Genomic DNA, 22,383 nt, shown 5'->3' on the forward strand with positions numbered 1-22,383 from the left:
GGGCAATTTTTTTTTCTTTAGTCTCATTCTTGTAAATAATTGGACTAGTTTTGAATAAGATTCCCCCTCCACAAATTGGAATGTTTCTTTTCAAACATTTGGAACTCAATTTTAATGTTTTTCTCCAACCCTCCTCTTTCTTCAGATAAACTGCATTTTAACGGTGACAGTCAAAGTAGAAAATACTAAGATATGAGATGATGGCTTCAGCATCATAGACAAGGAAAAGGCTGGATCCTAAAAATGCTGTAGAGGATGAAGTAAGAGAATATGGTAACAACCTTAATAGATGCATCTAGACAAGGCAGAACTGAGAATGTTGCTTAAACTGCAGGGAACAGGAAAATGGTAATAATGGAGAAGGTGAAGAAAATCAGAGAAATAAGGGGAGGAGAAAGGAAGGATAACATGACTAAGATTATAGCAGCTAGCACGGCTGGAGGGCTGTCTGTAAGCCACTGAAAGGTTTGTGCCAAACACGAAGTCTCTGTGACTGGGAGCAGATGACGCCCCAGAAGAAGGTGACAGTAGTCTGTGCCAGCTGACCACTGTCCCACGGGGCTGAGGTGGTAGCACTGCAACGGCCCTCCCCATGGATGGCACGTCATCGCCCGAGGAAACGCATCTCTCCTCAGGCCACGCTGCATCACATCAGGTAAGCAAGTGGATTTGAACTGCAGCTTCTCCTTAGACGAGGAGAGTTAGTCTGCAAGGACGTTTCGATTAGATTCATCTCATCATCTAAAATACTCCTAATTTGTGCACTTCTAAGAATCCAAACATCTGTTTGGGAAATTATATAAAATTATATATATATAAAGACAAAAATACAGTTCCTGGCATGATGGGATGTAAATGAGTTGCATGGATGATGGGCTGGCAGTTTCATTTAGATGACTGTTTCAATATTGCTGGGGCTTTGCTGAAGTATTGATTCTGTACCAGAGATTTCTAATTGTCTTATTATTGTTACTCTAATGAAATACAATAAACAAGCTCAATTTTAGTTTCCTTTTCATACAGCCCTAATTTGATTTCACATCACCTCTCAATGCAGTTTTGGCTGCAAATTTCATCAACAAACTATTAACTCAAGTTTTATCTGAAGATATTAAGATAAAATCGACAATGACTAACACTGACATACCAACTTCCTATCTACACAATGCCGTGCATTGCTTTTTTCAGCATCCTTTCTCTGTGGCCCATAAGTATAATCACACCTAGTCAAATTAAAGACTCTACAGAAGGAAAGACACAAGTTTTTTACTGTAAATTCAATACTATACTTACCATATTCCTTTGGTCTTCTAATCTTAGTTTTATTAAGGAAACCAGATAGCAAGCAAACCTCAGCGCCATCCTTATAATATCACATTATTTACTGCTCCCCTCTCCATTTTAATTTACAGACTGACTGCTTAAGCATTTTTGTCCTCAAATTGCTTTACTGCTTTGCCTGGGGATTTTAACCCAGACCCACAGAAGTTAGTTTCTGCCCCCCACTGCTAGGAATGCCTCTGTAGAGCTACTTGTCAGTTCTGCAGAAAGTTAATGAATATACCACAAATGCATGTATTTTTATTAACAGCAAGACTGAGCCAAAATCATTTACTCTAATTCATGCTAGTTTTCACGTAACTTGTATTTACAGTGTAAAAAAGACGTATCTGTTTGCTGCAACCTTCCAGCATTAGAATCGAGTTACAAAATCGTAAGTGATTTGAAAGGCACTTTTCAATCGGGGGTGAGGGTGTGGGGTGGGGATCTGAAAGTATTCTTCATCTGTGACAGAACTGTGAAGAACTACAAGCACAGACAGATATCGGAGAAGTTATCACACGTAACAGTAACACTAACAGAGCACAGAACAGTTTTAAACATGCTAAAAGGTGTGTAGTTGCCATTCACACACACTTTCACAACAAATTTTACAAAATATCTATGTTCAGACTAACGATATTCAGCTGTTGCTGTAATCACTAAGACATCAAACAAGTTAAGAACAGTCTGAAGAAGTCATGCACAGCTTCTTACATAGTCTTGTTTTCTGGAATTAACAAATACTTCCAAAAAAATTACTTCCAAGTTAGAAATATATTCTCCATTATTTCACAAGTACTATGGGATGAGCTCCACACAACTAATGGCCTTAAACTAGCTAACACAGAATAAAAATAACACAATTTCCCACATAATTACCTTGCATAAAAATCTCCTGAACCTTTTGTTCCTTTACCCAGGCTTTTACCTCCTCATGTAACTGCGGGTTATCCCTGAGAACTGGGTTTAGACTGTCTACGTCGTCCTAAAGTAGAGATTAAAAAAAGAACCATATGTTATGTTTACTTGTAACATTTCTGTTTATTTTCCTAGATGTATTTTAAAATACAATATTAAGTAGTTTGATGCTAATTTTACTGATTGCCTGCAAATCCCTGTGTTATTTTTAGAAAAAACGTAAAAGCGCAACGTAGTGCTAGAAGTTATTTCATGGGAATATGGTATGTCAGATCCCACATGTGGCCAGACTTGTAAGCTATTAATAGGATCACACTTTCATAAATACTGTCTTACTACAAGCTAAAAATGCCCTCTAAAGACATCAGTGTTTACAGGTATGCAGAAATAATTATTTAAATAATGATTAAATGAATTTAAAAATAACAAATCTGTTTTCCGTATCTGTAAATTTTAATATGGACATACTGAGCATAAACATAAGATTAAAAAACCCACCAAGATAACGCATAAGAGAGCTGTATTTTAAAAGAAACAAACATGCTGAGAGAAACACCATTACTGATTTTCAAATGTGTAAGGCCTTAGTTAACTAGATAATTTCAAATAAGACATGCTTTAATTTTTATTTTTATTGTATTCAGTTCCCCTGGAAAAGATTCTTTTTCACTATTTTGAGTAGGACATCGTCTGGGAAATTAAGACATATTTGGTGGCATTGTTCTCCTAACAAGGAAAAACTAGTCACAAAATCTGGTTCGTATCCTTGAAAGCATGGCTTAAATCATCATTCATCTCTAGACTTTTAGAATATCTATTTCTATTTCAGAGCAAACTTGCTATTTCTGCCTTTGAGGCTGTGGCAGAGAAAGAAAGCTGCGCCGCAGCCTGGCAACTCCTCATGCAGAAGATGGCCTTGGGAATCCATGAGCTGCAGGAACATTCATTTGTGCCGAGAGAACTTCAGACAGCTAAAATAATCAGAGCCATTCTCCACGTACAAAATGTAAAATGTTTTATCAGTACTGCAGCTGAGATCAAGTAATTTCTTTCCTTGATCTCCAACAATTCCTTGATGTTTCACAATTTATTATGAAGAGCTCCAGCCATAGAATATAAAGATACAAGCAACACTCAGGGAATCGTGCATTGCTGCCAGGCCCTCAAGTGACATGAGCAATTTCTCTCTATTCATCTGGATGAGATTATTCCTGCTAACCCACTGATCACAGGATGTCTATTTCAAATTCAAAATTCACTTCCTGACACTTGAGGATTTGCTGTGCTCCATTACAGAGAATGCATCGATGCTTCAGTTATTAGAGAAAATTACTCTCTCTCCTTCCGCTTTTGAAAAGGATATGGCCTCGGATCCAAAAGGAATGGTCAAGATGATGGTTTTAATACATGTGAAGTGGAACACAGTAGAAGTGAAGGTGAAGATCAACAGGACCTCTACCACCAGGTTAAGAACACCAACCAGGCAAGTATGTTGCTAGCATTATCAGAGGCACAAGAGGGTGAGCACTAAAATTTATTCAAGAATGGCAGACTAGCAAAACACTTCCTCTCCCGAGGCAATCTAAAAACAGTATTAGCTGTTCTACTTTCCTGTGCAAATCCGTTTTTGCATTGATCCTACATACAGAAGCAACACAACCACTGGAAGGAGGGAATGGTTTCCCAGAGGAACCCAAGAGACCCTGGAACTGGCATGTGATGATCATTCATCTGTCCCCCTTCCCATGCACTCTTTCACAGCAGCTGCAAGAGATTGCTGTACCAAAAATTTCCCCTCTCAGATCCACAAGCATTAGAGCTAAGCAACAGACTGAGGCACTGCAATACTGGAACTCTGACTGACTTAAAAATGCAGTTAATAGGCAGATCTCATACATTTTAGTAATTCCTTCGGTCTCAGCTACAAAAATTTTTATCTTTGTTTCAAGATTATACACACTGATTAAGTAGCATGAAGTCAAAGCTGTTACTCTTAACGTTACTCTACTTCAGTGAGTTCTTTATGCAAAGTTTTTGAGTCTCTATCGTCTTGAGCCACTTTTGATGTGTTTCTGAAGGCAACACACACTGCTGCTTTTCTTTTTTTAGATTTCACATCCTTCCTAAGCATCTTTGCCTTCTTTGAACTTGACACTGAAGATCCTGGTGATCCTACAGACAGCACATTTGAACCTTTTTTGTTCTATCTCCTATTCTGATCCATGACATATCAGTACCTTTGATTGAGAGTGCTTGGTGTGAACACTTAGAAAAGGAGACTGCAAAGTTCATTTTGTACTTCTTTCCTCACTCTTGGAGGAAGATTAGCTCATCTCAAAGATGAGCTACAAAAGGAACAAGTGAGGTCAAAGATCCATTACACAAACTGCATACAGGTCTGACTGCGATTATGTAGAAGATATCAAAGAGAACCCAGGGTTTCTAAATATACACACACACAAAATACACATTTAACATCATCAATCACTGGGGGGGCGGGGGGGAAGTGTTTTGCTTCTAGACATGAACATGTTATACAGTGGTCAACAGAAATCAGTACAGCGAAGCAAAATTGTAACTGACAATTGAAGCTCAGTATCAAGATACTTAAAAAAAGGTTCCTGAAATCTCAAAAATTGGGTTTTTTGTGTTTTTATATATATATATATGAAAAAATGTGTGCACCGTGACTGACCTTTTTCCACCATTAATCTTAAATCTGAACATCTAAAAAACAGGAAATTAATTGCATAATGTGTTAAACTATAAGGTGATGGCCTTAAGCACACTGTTTTAGCACACACCACAAACTTTGGCAAAACCAGGGAAACGGGGCAACAAGCAAGGCTGATGACTTGCAGTCTCTTCCCTGTCTTAGCACTCAAAACAAGCAGATGACTCTGCACTGCCCAGTCTTTTTCCTTACCCTGTATTTATATTGCTCAAGAAACAACAGCTGTCTACAGATTTGAACCCAGGCAATTACTACCTTCAGTTTTCCCCTCCTTGGTCAAAGTAGCAAGACTGACTAACCCACAGCAGAGTTAAATGCCCTGTAGGATTTTCCTCCAGACTTTTCCTCATTTGAAAGTAGTTTCACTCACAACAGTAAGTATGGTACCCTCTCCTAGACTAGTTTTTCCACAAGTCCTGGAATACCTCCTACAGGATGATATTAATCCTGGTTTGAAATCCTTATGAAATGCAAATCAGAATGCAAATCAAATAAACGGGACTGCAATTTTCTACTGTAGGAAGCTCTTTATGTACTTCATACGGCAGTGCCCCTTGCTCCACAAATGACTATATGCAATATTGGGAAGAAGACAAAGGGCATATGGGTTAGAAAGATATGGTCAAGATAATCCTTCCTGCCCTTCTGGAAGACAGTCACATGAAGCAACGTGACTGTCAGAAGCTTGCCAATCTATGTCAGGTTTTTTAGATCTTTGCTGCTATTCTTCCTTCTTTCCAGACCAAAAGTGGAATTCACTTCTGGTGGAGTGGACTTTCTGCTTAATTATCCAAAGAATACTGGAGTCGGTTGCATGTCTCTCTAGGCAGGAATTCTCACCCGCTGGGGACATGCTTGACTCCTAAGAAGTCCTGAGAAGGATAAAGAATTATATTTTTCCAAATAACAAAGTGATCCAGTGTTTTTCTGAGTATATCTTTTCTTTCTTCTGGTGCAAAATGATAGAGCAGGTTGGAAACAATAGACCATACCATCAGGTTAAGATACCACGCTACTCTAACCAGGAAGTAGAAATCTTTGTTCAGAGAAGTATTTGCAGAGAGCTTGTTCGGATAAACATTTACCATTCAAAGTCACAGCTGGACAAGTGCAGATCACTTATAATGCTTCTAAATTCCTTTAAGTCATGAATCAAACAGGAATCTCAAAGACAGTACCCACAGAAAAACAAGCCAAAACCCAAAGACATACAGAAGTCTCCTACTCAAGCTCCATGTACAAATAAAATAGTGTCCAAGATACTGAGAGGCTTCCCTGGATGAGCCGAACCTGCACGCTGCCCAAAGACCATACAAAGTGCCTTCTGAAAGGCTCAAGTGACCACAGGCTCCTTCTCCATTTTGGGCTGCTGGGCATGTCTGTGGTGGGAGCGCCAGCACACTTCCACAGCTCTCTACCTTCCCAACAAGACTTGCTCTATTGAAGCAAGATGTTTCCTCAGCATTTTAAAATACTTCTCCAAGTCATTCTTCGCAAACTTGAGGGGCAGAAATGAGTTCATTAAATCGAGAGATGAAACCCTGGAGCACAAACCACCACCATGAAAGTGTATTCAAGTAGCTGCCCCCACCCCCAATCACACAACCTACATGAGAATAGGGTACAGAAACTTCACTCAGCTGTCAACTCTCCATTGTCAGTACGAAGAGGAAACCTGACAATATACATTGCAGGAAAACCAGTCCTGGAAAAAACAGTGGCTTTTGGCAGTAAAAAGGCTTAAATCTGAGCCCTGAAGACCGAGCCTCAACACACGCCGTGCATTAGAACCTGCAAACGTTTATTTGGGAAAGCACCTTCCTTGGCCACAGTGTCTCTGCATTTGGCTTCAATGCATCAAGGACATCTTTTTAATATCAGTAGGAACTCATTTCAGCTAGTGTTTTACAGATAAAGACTAAGTAGATTTTGCAGTCCTCACAAAGGTCAACACCACATTAGTCCTCACCATCTGTAGCTTAATTAACTATAGCTTCCTCTGGCTGCTTAGAGGTTTTCTGATAATTTAGGACATGAATTAAATGAAAACTAGTACACAACCAACTTGAGAGTCCTGTTTACAATGTTTACGCAGTATGCACTGCACACAGAAATGAGCTTTTTGTTAGCACTTTAATGGTAGAGGGACCACATTTAAATTCAAACAGTGCAAATGAAAAATTCAAATATCAAAGTGTCAAAGGCTTGAACCTTCAGTTTTCTTCTTGTTTCATGAGTATCTTGAAATATTTTTTTTATAAAATGAGACCCCATCCTTTTTTTTTTTTCTCCTTTTTGCACCAAATAATTTTTACAGTTGCACAGAACTTCATCTGCATAGAAATTAAATTTGGAAACTGCAGTCTGAAAAACAAGAACAAGGTAAGTCAACACCTGCCTACCAATTACCACAAGTCTTCAGAGAGCAGTGGCAGCAAAAAGTATTGTTTTTAAAATCTAGACTGCTGATAATTTATACTAGTCCTCTAATGCCATCTTTCAGAAGATGATTTTCTACCATTAAAAAAAAAATTAAATGCCTTACGTGCACCCAGCCTCAAACACACCCATGTGTATTTTTACCCCTCATTTGAAAGGTCTGTAAAATTCTCTCCTTATTTTCATTTCTTGATAACTAGCCATCCTTTTCTTTTTTCTTCCTCTTTTATCTTTCACTGTGACACCTGACATACCTGATTATATCACTGATCTGTAACCTCCTTCACTGATTATAACTTTTTAACAAACCTTCAATCTTAATATTGTCCTGCCTGACATCGGAGTGAGCAGGAAAAGAAAAAAAACAATCACAAAACAAAACAGCGACATAAAAATCTGGATAGGCAGAACACCGAAGATCTTAACACCGCCACCAACTGGTAGTATCCCTCTGTCATGCTGCAAGACTTTTCTTCCAGTGGCAAAAGATGTGAATCTAACTAAAACACAGAAAAACTGGCAGCAACTGCCACCCCCGAGGGTATCACCAGACAAGCACTGCCAAGGCCACAAGGACCACACCAAAACCCTACAGGGAAATCATCACGTTTAGCTGAGACTAAAATATACAGATCTGCTGCTGCTTCACCCATCTCTCTGGACACATAGGCGTGCATCAACCACTGGTAAACAGCATATACCTTATTCCCTTCTGACAAGGGAAAGGCTCCCCCAGCTGCCACGCCACTGCAGCTGGTGGGCAGGAGGTCGGAGAGGCTGTGCTGCTCTGCACAAGGCAGCGGAGAGACGCCTTTCCAGGGGGGACACATCCACCCCACCCGCCACATCTCCTGCAGCTAGGGCAACTCCCTCCCGCTCCAGGCTTCCCACGGAGAGCGACCAGAAACACCAGGGCTACAGCAGGCTAGAAAGTTTTTTAGGGAGATGGTAACTTCCCAGTTTACCTTAACCGGCTTTGTCTGAGCAGAGAGAAGAGGCTTAGGCTTACCAGGCGATGCTAGCGCTTTCCATGTAAACCCAACCCACACTTGACCTATTTTCTGCTGTTTGGAGTGCACGGTCACAATTTACCTCATTCAAACCTGGCAGCTGCTGGGCTACATCTGAACCAGTTAAGTCAAGCTTGAAGGCACAACCCTGACCCCTAAACCAGAAACAAAGTCGAGCTAAGGTCAGCCCTCTCACACGTGCACCGAGGCACGCCGCATGGGAAAAGGCAGGGACAGGCAGTGACGCTCTCGCTACGTGCAGAGGTCAGGCAAGAGAACAGGGATAACTAATCCCTTCCCAAAAAGGGGCTCTGAATGCGCTGTTCAGAAAAGAACAAACGTTTATAGATAGTTCGGATGACAAATGTTTAAGATTTGGGGTTATTTTCAGTGTCTAACAGCAACAATTATGTTTCTATAAGTAGAAAGTTAAAACTACAGGGGAAAAAAAAAAAGATGAGGACTAAAAATTTCGTAGTTTTCCAACTGTCAGTAAACTTAACATCTCTCAGGAAAAGCTATCAACAATTTTTCTTTTGTTCCCCACTCTTCCCTATGCCTAAAACTTCTCCCCACACATTCCTACTTCCTTCCTCATTTCACCTGTTCAATAATTAAAGAGTTGAGATTGATTTTAAAATTTTAATTATCAGGTTTGAGAATTAGGGGAGCAGGGCTGTGTACGCTTCTCCAAGTCATGATTTCAGGCTTGAAGAAGCATCACTGCACCCATTAGTTCAGGTCTGGAAGAGTAACTCACAACCCTAAGAATACCAGAAAAATTCTATTAAAAATATAGAAAGATTATCCTATGGAAAATATATTAAAGTTAGAAACACAAATATGCAGCAAAAAATCTGACTCGTAGTCAAGTATTTTCCCTGATTTTAACTCACAAACACAAAAATAAACGAGAGATTTGCCTTCCCATAAGACTACCAATGTTGCAGGTGAAACAGGTATGCTGCAAAACTTGCTTTTTCCAAGTCGGCTTGTTATTCCTGTATCTGTAGATGAGAATCTAGTAGGGAAAGGCAGAAGGGAAACGAGAGCAGCATACGGAACAAGCATGCAGCAGGGAAGCAAGCAGCCACCAATGGATAAGCAAAACCAAACCTAAGCCAGGCAGTTATTGTCACAAAACAACCTAAAAACTGCTCTAGTGACTTCTACAACAGTTTGGCACTTGAAAATAGAGATTTAAAAAAAAAAAAGAAAAAAAAAGATGACCCTTATGCTCACAGGTTATGTCACCCTTTCTTTAAGCAGCTGGGACAAAAAGTCAGAAAAGCCAAATCTCCTGGAGTGACAGACCTATCTTTTAGCATTTGACCTGAAGACTTCCCCAAACAAGTGGCTCCTACCCACAAACCTGGTGGGCTGTCAGCTTCCCCTTAGAGTGCTGTGGCAACCGTCTGTACCACTTGCATTCTTCTCCACGTACAAACAAATGAAAGGTCAAGTGAATAGCACTGCTTCATGTCCATCTTCTCTCTCATTTTGATGATACAGCCACACATGTGCTCCATACATTTATCACCACCATCTCAGCAACACGCAGCTTTGTCCTAATTTTGCATCTTATCTACTCCTAAGAGAAACAGGGAGAGAGTACTGGTCCTGCCCCACTCATCCAGTAACTCCCAAGTCATGCGGTGATACTGGAACAAGCCTTTAAGTCACTTACCAAGCAACTCGATGCCACTATGGGAAAAGAAACCTCAAAGTGCAGACATTTCCCTACAGCAAGCAATTAGCAGAGTGAAGTTGATGCTAACAAGGAGAGCAGCTAAGCGAGTAGGTTGGAGAAAAATCTTTTGTACATTGATATTAAAATTTAAACTGAGACCCAGACACTCTGTGAATTGTTAACAGCTTTCAGAAGGTATCTAACAACTCCCCAAACCTTATCAGCTGAAGGACAAGCTGTATGGATGGATGTGTCTATAAGCAAAAAAGAAAGTACATGCTACTGCTCATCAGTTATCTGGACTAGTGGGCTGCTAGAAAGGCAGTCCAGTACCCCCAGAAATCAAGCCAAGAGATCGGTTCTTGCTCAGGGACTGACCATTTTACAGAGGACATATCTTCATTTCATCAGGGAGAGCGGAAGTTACTTGCAGCAGCTTGAACTGGCAGAGTGGGAAAGCTGTATACCGCCACCACAAATAATGACAGACCGGATAGTTCATCTCTTATCTCATGGTAGTTACCTCCATCAAATCTTTTATCAGTTGCATTACTCAGCAACACAGTATTATTTGACGAGACTACTGATAACTAAGAGCTTACTGTATTAAAGAGCAAAGGTCTCTCAATTCAAATCTGCAGAAGAAAACCACAGAACACCATCCAATATGTCACAGACTGACAACAGCTCTAGAATCACCACCTCTTATAAACGTGCATCGGAGTATCTCACCCTTGTGAGCAACCCTCTGCTCTGTAATTTGAACTACTACCAACTTAGATTGCCAGCAGTCACAGAGCTACCGTGTCTTCTGCAAATATCCTCAATCCTATTTACCAAATAGGAGCTCTGGGACTATGCAACTTTCCAGGTCCTTTCCCCCTTTAACTTATGGGGATTATGGGCAAAATACAAATTCTTCCCAACAATAAAAATATCTTAACCTTTTTTTTTTTTGTCAAGAGGAAATAATACATCAAATATCTTCAAAATGTTCTTGAAAGCCAGCTTCAGTGGAGTTCGGCCCACTTAATTACTATTCCATTAATATTTTATTTTCAAGTGGTTTTCTGGGGTTTGTTTGACAATGTGCTTCTTAGAATAGTGCTACATAACAGTGTTGGCCAACATGCTGATAATAGGAAAGTAATTCAGAATAAAACACATTTCTCTCAAATTTTAAACAAGTACCACTGTATTTGCACAGAATTTTTTAAAGTTAATTTCTAACAGATTTAAGGCAGCACTGCAAAGAAGCAATGCATCTGGGCTGGGAAAACAGCACATTTTCTTGCAGAATTTCATTCAGAAGAAGAAACTTCTCTGGTCTCAAGAGATACGGTGCAGAGACTCTCCAGTTCCCTGGCTGGGCATACAACAGCAAGCCCTTCACTGTGCAAACATGGAAATGCTTCCTCTGCTCCAAGGCAGTATCAGAAGCAATGCAGCCATTGTTGTGTGGGGTTTTTTTCTGCTAAGAGCTCCATTCTGACCTGCTGGAGCCATTTTAGGAATTTTCCCTATAAATAACAAAGGTCTGACCAGCTAGGATGTATATCACATTTGGATTTACACTACAGCTCTTTGCAACTCTAGAGAAAGCAGTGGCTGTGCCTTTTATAGAACAGATGAATAATGGACTTGCAAAGAGGAAAGATTAAATTGCTAATCAGAAAACATGGACCTTTCAGTTGTCGCTGCAATAAGCTCCTTGGGGTCAACTTAGTAAAGTCATTCAGTATTTAAAATTGATAGAATGCTTGTCTTTTTCCACAATATTTTTCCACCGATAACCTACTAGCACACAGAATGAAAAAAAATCCTATTTAAAACATAATTTAAGACTGAACTGCACCGCTTGGGGGGGATGAAAAAGCCTGTCAAGCATCATACTTTAGCCACCAAGTCTTATGCATCCTGAAATCTGCTTTAATTTTATCTGCTGTAAACCAAAGTGGCATGGAGTGGTGAAAAGAAGATAGCAAAAGGGAAGAAAACATTAAAACTGCGTAAAACCCCAGCCTCTATGGTTGAAATGCAATTTCTAAACTGTATGCTTAAAATTCACTCTTAAAATAACAAAATACAGAATAATTTGTGAGATGCACAGAAATTACTGTGCTTCAAACCCACTGAACATACTAAAATACTACTCCCAGTAATGCTGGCAGACACACAGAAGAAAAGGGGGACACAGGGAAAAACAGGAATAGTTAATTTTAATTCCATTCAAAAGACAGGAAATGTTTGCTAGAGTGAACGGGGGAAGAGTATTTACAAACAATGGTAGCAAAAAAAACACTTTAAAACTGTATTTGTGTCATATACTGTTAAAAAGAAACTAAGTTTGAGCAGGAAATGCACTGTACACCAGGCCCTATACATCAAAACAAATACTGCACTTTTTGGTGTATTAGTAAAGTTATTCCAATGTTTAAGAAAATAGTAAGATTCATACTTGGTTTCAATTTAAAAAAAAACAATCAAGTTGTATAAAATTACTTTATTTTCTTCCCAGATGTCTGGCCTGGAAAAGGAATTCCATATACACACCTGGAACTGCTATAGCTCTCAACCTCTACTAATTGCAGCTCACTGAAGGCTATGGAGCAGTTCTCATGAAGCACCAACCCTATAGTACAAATTAGTACTTCTATCAGATGTAATTTCAAAAATACATTTTGTAAGAAAAAGTTAGAGTAGCAGCCCTGAACAAAGCAATGCTGTATCAGAGGAAGGAACGAAAACAAACAAAACCATGAGAACTTCATCAAATGACCTATTGCGTTTATTACATCAAGCTAAACCTTAGTTCTGGTAAGAATACATTTCCATGAAATTCAGGTCCCCCTCTACCTGAAATGCAGGAAGGCGTACTCTTTTCCCTCCCTGGGTAAGCACTCCCATATGACAACTGCAGGATTTTACCCTCATTTTACCTCTGAACTGCCTCAGAGTTCCCCAAAGCACTAAGGATTCCCAATCCCAACATACTGCAACTATTTGAGAAAGCAAGAACATACTGGCAAAGCACCATCTGGTTATAAAAAAGTGATACAGACTTCTCTAGGAGCTGACTTTGTGTCTGGATTATGAAAATAGTGTTGGTCAAGAACATCACCTAAGAAACATACTTCAAATTTTTTTTTTTTTTTCATTTTTAATAAATCAAATGTGAAGACTGGAAATTTTAAGGACACAGAACTGAGGATAAGGCACCCTTCTCCTACTACTGAGTGGTATTTTTCCATGGGCTTTTATTGGTGAAAAAAGTAATCATTCGTGATCAAACACAGGAAGTTCCTCACCCAGAAACACTGGATGGATTTGTAAATTCAGTAATCCCAAAACTGCCTTGGAGAAGCACTAAAATACTTGAGTGAAAGGATTTGATCTTCACCTTCAAAGAAGAAACAAATTTTGTTCTGTTTTGAATTCCTAACTTTTAAATTATTTATTTCAATGCTATCTCCTGTAGTAGCATTAATGAAGTCAAACCATTTAACCAACTGTGATTTTTGAAAAACTGTGAAAAACATAAAATAAGTTTCTCGACAAAAGAGGAAGGAAACCTGTTTTCCTATGGATTTGAAACCTACCTCCGCTGTAGCAACCTCAGCTTATCCTAGGGACTTCACAACTCTTTCCCCTTCCTCCTCATGTACCTTACCACAGCCTTCAGCAGCTCCACCTGAACATCCTACTACTACCTGGAGGAGCCACACTATTTGTGGCAGCTACGCCACCCACCTGCTGACTGATGGTCTCCCCTCCATGCTGCTGATTTCCCTAAGGCTTGTCAGATCTGGAAGAACTCCACTCCTGTGTCAAACCTCACTGAGAGAGACAAAAAAATTACTAAAGCCTTTATTTCTTAAGAAATCAAGGTAAACCAGAAAGGTACAATTTTATTCCACCTATTTTGAGAAGAATAAAGACAGATGAAGTCCTCAGGGAAGCAGCTCTTTTTCAAATGGAAGCACAAATACAGGCTTAGGAGAGATGACGTACATCATCCTCTGACTCTACAAATGGAGGGTGCCAATCCCTCCTCCCTCATTCCTCTCTCCTCGCAAGCGCTCCGATGAAACTCTTCTGTCCCACACGTGTAACAGGGAGCGAAGACTGGTATGAGTCATCTGACCCACTTCTAGCTGGATGCAGCCTTTTGCTTCCCATCACGTTGGAACCGTACACTTAAACATAGATGTGTCGGTAACACGCTGTTTAGACCATCGTTCTTTACAACGCTGCCAGAGAAGCCAGCTGGACTGCTTATGGGTGGTCCAGACACCAGAGACATGGGAAAGAATAGAGACGGCTCTTAAAGATGACGCCGGGAAGAGTTAAAGATGCAGAAAGTTGTGTGTGCTTCTGTCGCCCATGGAGGAAATGAAAGCAGGAGGCGAGCACACGACAGCCACGGATGCCAGCACCACAAGTTCCTGAGCTGTTTCTGTCAACCTCAAAGGGTGGGACTGACCCAAAAGCTTGGGCCCGCCTGGTCAGTGGAGGTACAAGTTTATGGGAAAAGCAATTTTCAGCTGCAGGAGCTATTTTTAAACACGGAGTTTAAGAGAAGTCTGAAAGATGAGTGCACTGTATGATTATGGGGTGCTTAAAAAAACAGACAAAAATATTATTTATCCCTGTTTCAAGACGTTTAAAGATTTTTTTATGTGTACATGTTATTACTATTCAAGCCTTGCTACATGATTGGCTTGCTCTTATGAGCAAACAAGTCACAAAACCCAAAAGCATCCAGGCCTGAAATACCCAATGTCTGCCCATAATAAACAGAAAATGAGAGTACTAGAGTTGCACAAGGTCCTCTTCTCAAGCCTTACTTCACAGCATTTGGAACTTCAATTTGTAATAGATCAACTAAGATTAGCATAGTATTAGGTCCTGAATCTGAGGTACCTATTTCATGATTAGTGAGAAAGTTTATTATTATTACTTTAACAACCTTTAAGGTGTGTTATACATTTGACCTGTTATGTCCCAGATGTGCAATGCACAATTAGAAAAAGAGCAAAGTACACACGCCTATCACTGTGCATGTAACACCTCCCACAGGGGATTTCTCAGTGCCCTATCCTTGTATCTGCAACCTTCAGCACAGAGGTGGACAGGCAGACCTTACCATTTTGAAACACTAGGGCAACCAGGCTTGTCTATTAAAAAAAAAAAAAAAAAATTGTTCTGAAGGAAAATGTGAATAAGTAGGGCGGATCCAAGAAGAGAAGAACTGAAGCGTGTTCTTGATTAATTTGTAGCAGGGTTGGTTTTGGGGGTTTTGTTTTTTTAAAAACCCAGTATGCAGGAGGTATGCACAGCCTTCCACTTCCTTCCCTGAGCAGTGAAATACCCTCTTTGCAGGAAGTTTAATGACTGCAAAGGAACTTAATTTGAATTCTTTGCCCTGGCTCAACTGTGCATGTTTGTTCCACTGCTGCGTGCTCACAAATCCTTTCGGCACATATCACACACACAAAATGTGTGTGTATATATTTGGAAATACATCCATCTATCATGCACCCTGCTCTGCCCAACTCAGACACACAGCTGAAATGCACTGACTGCTTGGGCAAAGCAGTCTTTCCAGAAGTGTGTTATTACGGAAAAGCACAACATAAAACACTTTTCATTATTCTTTATTTGTTTGTCCAAAGTATAATGCAGTTGACTCCAGCTGCTTCGGCCAGTAACAGCAGAATCACACACTTCAGCCCAACAGTGCCCGTGACGGGTACTGCCAAACACTGCCCAGACAAAAACACCACACTGATGAGGTCACACATACCGTATGCTGAGCTTAAATGCTTCACATCCCCATCTATAGTCCTTCAAGTAAACTACAATGCTTAAATAAATAAAAGGCATGATCAGCTTTGCTGCTGCTTAACTTACTATGTGTATCATAACGAATAGATACAAAGCTGTCACAGACTAGTACAAGTAACATATTACAGAAAACCATTACAGTTTGAACTATTTAAGTAACACTTGTATTTGTGTAGGCTTACTATAGTTTTGTTTAAAATATTTTAATAACCAACATATTTGAAAGCATGGTTCATTTTCAGTCCATAGCAAGAGCCAGTATAAAACCCAATATATTTATTATTTTTTACTTAATCACAAAATATACATGATATATTGTGAATACAAAGCAGAAAAGTATTGCAGCCCTGATTTGCACATCACATTTCAAGACTACATTTCCTACAGATACTAGTGTGACATAGAAAATGCATGTTGTAAATCTTATGTCTATCACTTCCTGCAAAGGAACATAAATTTCATTTCACTGCTAAGCAAAGTACCACAGCAAATGTTCATATCTGCTTTCTCCTCAAGATACCCTTGTCACCACCATAAAAAGAACTACATGACTAAATGGTCTGACCATCCCAGATTAATGAATGAGTCACTCTCAGTCACACACACAAGTTTCACGTAGACAATAATACTGTTTATATCCTCTATGAAACAGCAGAGATAAAAGCCACAGGAAACAAGTTGTAGGTTGGTGTTTAAGGCACCACACATACAGAATCCAAGGAATTTTTACAGAGAAGGGCAGGATTCAAAACAGTATACACGGAAGGGAAAGGACAAATCACATAGCACATTCAGCTGTAAAGGACAAATTCACTGACAAGTGGTAATACTTGCTATAGAAAACCTTATGAAGATATGAAAAAAATGGGAAAAGGCTAGTATAGCACAGCTGCATACCCTACTTTTAATAACAATATTCATCTAGCTCTTACGAAGGTTGTTGAATCTCTTAACAATTGAAACATGTTTGTTTATGCGAAGAGCAGAGATGGCATGGGAATCCATGGTTCACGATTCCCCAGTGAATCCTGCCAAAGACTCTTTACTCTTGTTCTGGAAGAACCACTTCTCCTAACGACAGTAATTTAGTTCTTTGCCTATTCAAACTTTGTTTTTCCTGCCAAGGCTAAAAGGATGCCAAGTGTGCTGTTTTCTTTGCCTTGAGCAGTTGTCACCTCTAAACTGGACAGTACCACCTTATTCATGAAGCCCCTTAGCCCAACAGTTAAGTTAAACAGCACCGTGTTTTTTTGATCAGAAGTGATCTGAGCAGAATTCATACCAAATGGTCATCTGCTGCCCATCACTAGTATTACAAGTACACGCAATGATGGGAAAAATTACTCAGTAGTTAAGAATTGTATCTGAAGTGAAATGGACTCTTCCCACACAGATTCAAACTTTGTTTGTTTTGGCAGAAAGGTACTGGGATTTTAGGCACTACGAGCAAAATGCAATAAAAAAGTGTTTAGATCACCATGGTCTCTAAGGACTTCATATTGAAAACGTACAGCCATGAGAGTTTAAACTAAAAACTAAACACATTTACAAAGACTCCAAGTTAACTCATCTCAGCAAAGATTGGTTCCTCAGTTCTGTCTTCTGCTCGAAAGCAGGTTAACAGTATTCCGGATCAAGCAAGGGAACAAAAAGGCCATTTTTTCTTCCTTTTAGAATAGCAGATTTTCACAGGAAGTTTACCAAAGATTTATCTACAACCTGTTTTCATGGTAAAGAAAAGGAAGGCCTTCCAGAAAAAAAGGTACAAAGTAAAAACTACCCTACATTAAGTGACTGAAGACTGGGAATGTGATTTCCAGCAAAACCAAAAAATAACAAGTAAAACAAATGAATAGAGACAATCCTCCCACTTCAGGTATCTTTCAAGAGAAAATAGTCTTCTAACGATCAAGTTAATATTCCTGTCTAACACACTGCTGGTACATAACCCAGTTAGCGTATTTTAAAAAATACTTGCTGTTCTCTTAAAGACATTATAATTCACGGAAGTTCTTATCTGTACAATTAATTCATACACTTGGCAATGAGACATTGCTAGCCCTGCAAAGAGATATGCCTATGAAAGTAACTTCTAAAATTTCTTATAAACGTTCATATAAATAAATCTTTATTTGATGAAAGCTCAATTTATGTAGCTACATTTGAAATCTGAGCAACAGCCAGTTAAGATGCAAATTCTGGATGCCTTACTATTTAAAAGGAATCTCTGTCAGCAGCCTTCTTGTAATGTTAAAACAGACAGTTTAGGTATCTCTTGTCACCAAACTAGTTATGATTGATACCAATCAGCAGCCTCCATTGCAGGTTTAATAGGTAGCTGTTTACTGCATGAGAGGGAAAAACAATCTCACTTCTCACACAGAGTTGCCCTCTACATGTCAAAAATGGAGGCCAAGAGTTAGGTAGACCAGGCTTCTATCTGGAACCATTTTTCATAAGCTACTGCTTTGTACCAGTTTTTGGTCAACACCTCTTTTACAACTGAAGGTGCTAATGCTGTTAATTACAGCATTATCCACCAAGATATTATAAAGCCAGCTGTTCATATGACACATGTTCAAAAATGACACCTTCAATTTGTATGCACCTTCCCAAATTAAGGGGCTTCTGTGTCTGCATCAGTAAATCCTCCTTGAAGTGAAGGACCTAAAATGCATATAGCACTGCTCTTACTGCCAGCCAGGCCTGGCACTAGGACTGGTTACAAAAGGCAGTCCTTCTGATATATTCAATTTGTTTTGCTCAGCTCATCTTGTAAGAAATGATCCATTGCCAAAAGGAGATTGATTACTGTTACTGGAATGAATGTTATCAGAGACGTGATCTTGACAGACCTCAGGCAGAGGACAGACGCTAGCACAAGTATTTGCTTTGTAAAATGAATCTGGAAGATTGCGGCTGGACTCTTGAGGGTGAATTTACACTTCACGGCTCAGCTGATTTAAGAGGTCGCTGCTGCCAAAGGAGGATATCCCACTCTGCATTGCGTCATCCTGACCCCCTCCCTAGAGGAAGCCACAGCACCCTGGGCTAATCCAGCTCAGCTCACTAACATCACAGGCTTCCCTCTCCTTCCCGGTTTTGAAAATCAAGGTTGCGGTGGCTTAGAAGGCTGAAGGTGCTAGCATGGGGGGAACTGTCTTTTGTGGCAGAGCTAAGCTGTTCCAGCAGCTCGAGTCATAACACGTAACCTCACCCTGACAAGACGCACTGAACTCGTTTGGCTTCCCCACCAGACACACAAAAAGCACCAGCCCTTCCACAAACTGAACCTCCCTCTCCTTTCCCCAGGATTCTCTCTCAGTCGCTTCTCTTTTTCTAGCTCTATATTTGGTATTGAGGAAAAAAAAAAAAATCTTAGTGAAGCAGGAGGGAAGAAGGGGTGTCAGGACAAAATTACATAGCATTTATTCAGGGCCATCTGTTATTCCAAGTCTCAAAGTACTATTTCTGTATCGCTGCAGTGTATCATCTCAGCCATAAGAAAGAATTTATGGCTATTCTAACTGCAATCAGTTCAGCACAAGTTGAAGTATCAAATGTTATTCTATTTGTCACAAAAGAGATATTTAGACCTTCGGGGGGGGAGGGGGGAAATCAGGGTTTCTTTTGTTCTTTAAATACACCCACATTAATATATTAATGTTTCTAATTAATGAAAGCAGCATTAAAATCAAGGATACTGGAAATTTTAGCAGGCTTAGAAACAATAGCAAGAGAAAGTGTTTTTTTCTTTTTTTACAAAATTAACATTTTCTGCTACTCACTCTCAAAAAAACCCAGTCAGATATCACTGTAGTAGTGCAAAGACCTAGAAATGAAAACCCAGCTTCAGAAGAATCTTTTTTCTGCTCTACGATTAATGGTTCAATAATATTAGTTGCATAGTACTCATTGACATGATCAGATTCACTAGAATCAGATACAGCATTCAATATAATCTTTCACAAGATGAGCAACAACCTCTGCCAATAATCAATAGGAAATTGTTCCTGTAACACAGAACTTGACTGTAAAATGCACTTAAAAATAATAAACACATGGTTTTTAACTAAGCGAAATGGATAGTATTTATACACTAAACAAATTTCTTACCTGATAGGGCTGAAAGGCACTATCTTCAGTTATAAAATCCAGCTGTTTGTCCACAAGGAATTCTACTGCAGTAATTGAATTGTATACACTTTTTCCAACCAAGGGCTTGAATGTCTGTTGGAAAAAAAGAAAAAGAAAATTAACCAATTAAAAAAAAAAGCTCAGCACATCAAACCCCCAGGACAGTATAAACACTGATGTAATTCTTCCATCAAAACAAGTTAAAACAGAATAACAATTACTAATTATACAAGAAAGGAGAATTTTGTGTTTTTCCTTTGTGCCGTTGGTGGAAAACCAGCTAGAAAAGGGAACTACACCATATATTCTTCCTTTCCCTCACTGTGCTTGAGCAAGAGTGTTTACCACAGAAGCTCAAAGTACAGGAGCACGATTATATCTTAAACATACAGCTTAGCACACAGATCCTCTCTTTCTGCCTGCAGGACTAGCTAGCACAGTGGTAATTACACTAAGGACGCTGAAGTGGAAACCGACTGCAGACGTGAAAATGCTCCCCCCCTTCCTGTTCTGAAATCGTTCACCTTGCCTCGAGTCAACCATCTCATTTCCCTGCCTGTCTCTGCATCTGTTCTGACTCTGCTGCCTGCCGCCCCCGCAGCTGCTCCTCCCTGCAGCAACCGGCTGCTCCGGCGCAACGGCTTCGGAGACGACAGCGCCCGGTCCCGGGGCTTTTGCAGCGGGGCCGGGAGGTTTCCTGCTTCCTCCCACGTGCTGGGGAAGCGACGAGGGGCCCCATATCGCTTCCCCAGCACGTGGGAGGAAGCAGGAAACCTCCCGGCCCCACTGCAAAAGCCAGGCATGGAGAAAGGGGAGGAGGGAATAACTGGCTCCTAGACGCCCCCCGTGCAGTCTTTGCCCAAAACGCCCTGCCTCGTCCAGGCGCTGCGGTGTGCGAGCGGGGAGAGAGCCACGACTTCAGCGGGTCTCGCCCCAGAGAAGACGAGCAGGCTACCTCCCTCCCTGCTGGCTGGGTTTCCTGGAACAGAAGCGCAAGGAGAGCTGACTGAGCGGGGATGTACCGAGAGGGGATGAGTCAGGTGAAAAGGAAATCCCAGCGGATGGAAGGGAGAGAAAATGCCGCTCTGAAGACAGCCGGGAACAGCAAGAGGAAGGCACGGGTGAACAAAAGAAACGAGCTGCAGAAAGAACATGCAGGATATAAGGGGAAAAAAACATGGAGGGACAGAAAAAAAATAGAGGAAAGTTATTCTACAGGACAAAAAAAAAATAGTAATGAGGGAAAACAGGAAAAGAAAAAGGCCCCTTGAGACTGATTCTAAATTTAAAACGCAGGAGGAAAAGACAAAGAGGAGAAACAAGGGCAGGTCAAACCACATGAAGCGTTGTGCAAACGCTACGCCAACATCTGTTAAGATGCCGCTATCACAACAGGACATCACCAGCTCACATGCAACAACCCGCAGCAACAGACCCCAAGTACTTACAAGGGGAGGGCAGGATCACAGCCGCCTATTTACAGATGGGGAAACTGAGGCACGAAGCAATCCCGTAACCTGACAAAAGTCACCTAAGCAGGGCAGCGGCAGTCAGTGACCTGCCCTCAGCCAGTCTGCAGGCAGCTCCTAAGAGATGTGCTCAAGGTTTTATCAGACTTCATTACCTACTTTACAAAGGTGTTGCCTGGCGATTAGGCTAAATATAACCCAAGTCTCTCTGGAGCTTCAGCTTTGGCACTTATTAAACAAGTGAGAGAACACTTTGTTGGAGATATGTAATACTGTCTAATAAACATACCCAACTCTACAAATGCTCAGACTTAATGTACTGCATTCTTGTTTCCATTTTATTTAAGGTTTCGCTTCAGCTGTTACCCTTTCTCACACAAGCAAGGAAACAAGGAAAAAAAAAAACTCTATCAGCCAGTCAGCCATCTCAGCAACAGGGTAACTAGATGAAAGGGCTGGAAGGGCAGGAGAATATGATAATATGCTAACTACAGAGTCTGAATAGTAAATAATTATTTAACCTCTAATAGTTAAGAAAGGGCCTTTGCTCTTGCATCACTTTTCTGTAATGGATCTTGTATTGCTAATGGTTCGAGTTAAGACAGGGTGGAGTTCACATCATGAAACTGAAAAGCATTGACTGTATAAACTCACAGGCAGACAAACTTCTATTTTAAAATAAGTCAACGTTGTAGTCTTTCAGTTCTTAATTCGCCCCCGCGTCTTTGCATACACTGTTCTACTTTTTCCACGCTGGCTCCTTTCTAACTTTCTGTGCTATTATTCAGGTCAAGAAACACGTTTCCGACTACAAAC

The 22,383-nt window shown here is 40.3% G+C and overlaps 1 protein-coding gene across 8 annotated transcripts in view; it reads right to left on the reverse strand.

Annotated features, from left to right (window-relative positions):
* JMJD1C (jumonji domain containing 1C) overlaps positions 1–22,383 on the reverse strand; it is a 167,277-nt gene that overhangs the window by 37,711 nt on the left and 107,183 nt on the right. For 6 of the 8 annotated variants that reach the window (XM_054831596.1, XM_054831595.1, XM_054831601.1 and 3 more), the window contains 2 exons: positions 20,078–20,191; positions 2,203–2,308 (listed from right to left, as the gene is read on the reverse strand). In XM_054831596.1, coding sequence (XP_054687571.1) covers positions 2,203–2,308; positions 20,078–20,191 — 220 coding nt within the window. The remainder of the gene's footprint in view (positions 1–2,202; positions 2,309–20,077; positions 20,192–22,383) is intronic. The other 2 variants (XM_054831597.1, XM_054831602.1) reach the window with 1 other exon arrangement.

The sequence above is a fragment of the Grus americana genome, chromosome 7 (genome assembly GCF_028858705.1).
Source record: "Grus americana isolate bGruAme1 chromosome 7, bGruAme1.mat, whole genome shotgun sequence".
In the NCBI taxonomy this organism is placed as follows: Eukaryota; Metazoa; Chordata; class Aves; order Gruiformes; family Gruidae; genus Grus; species Grus americana.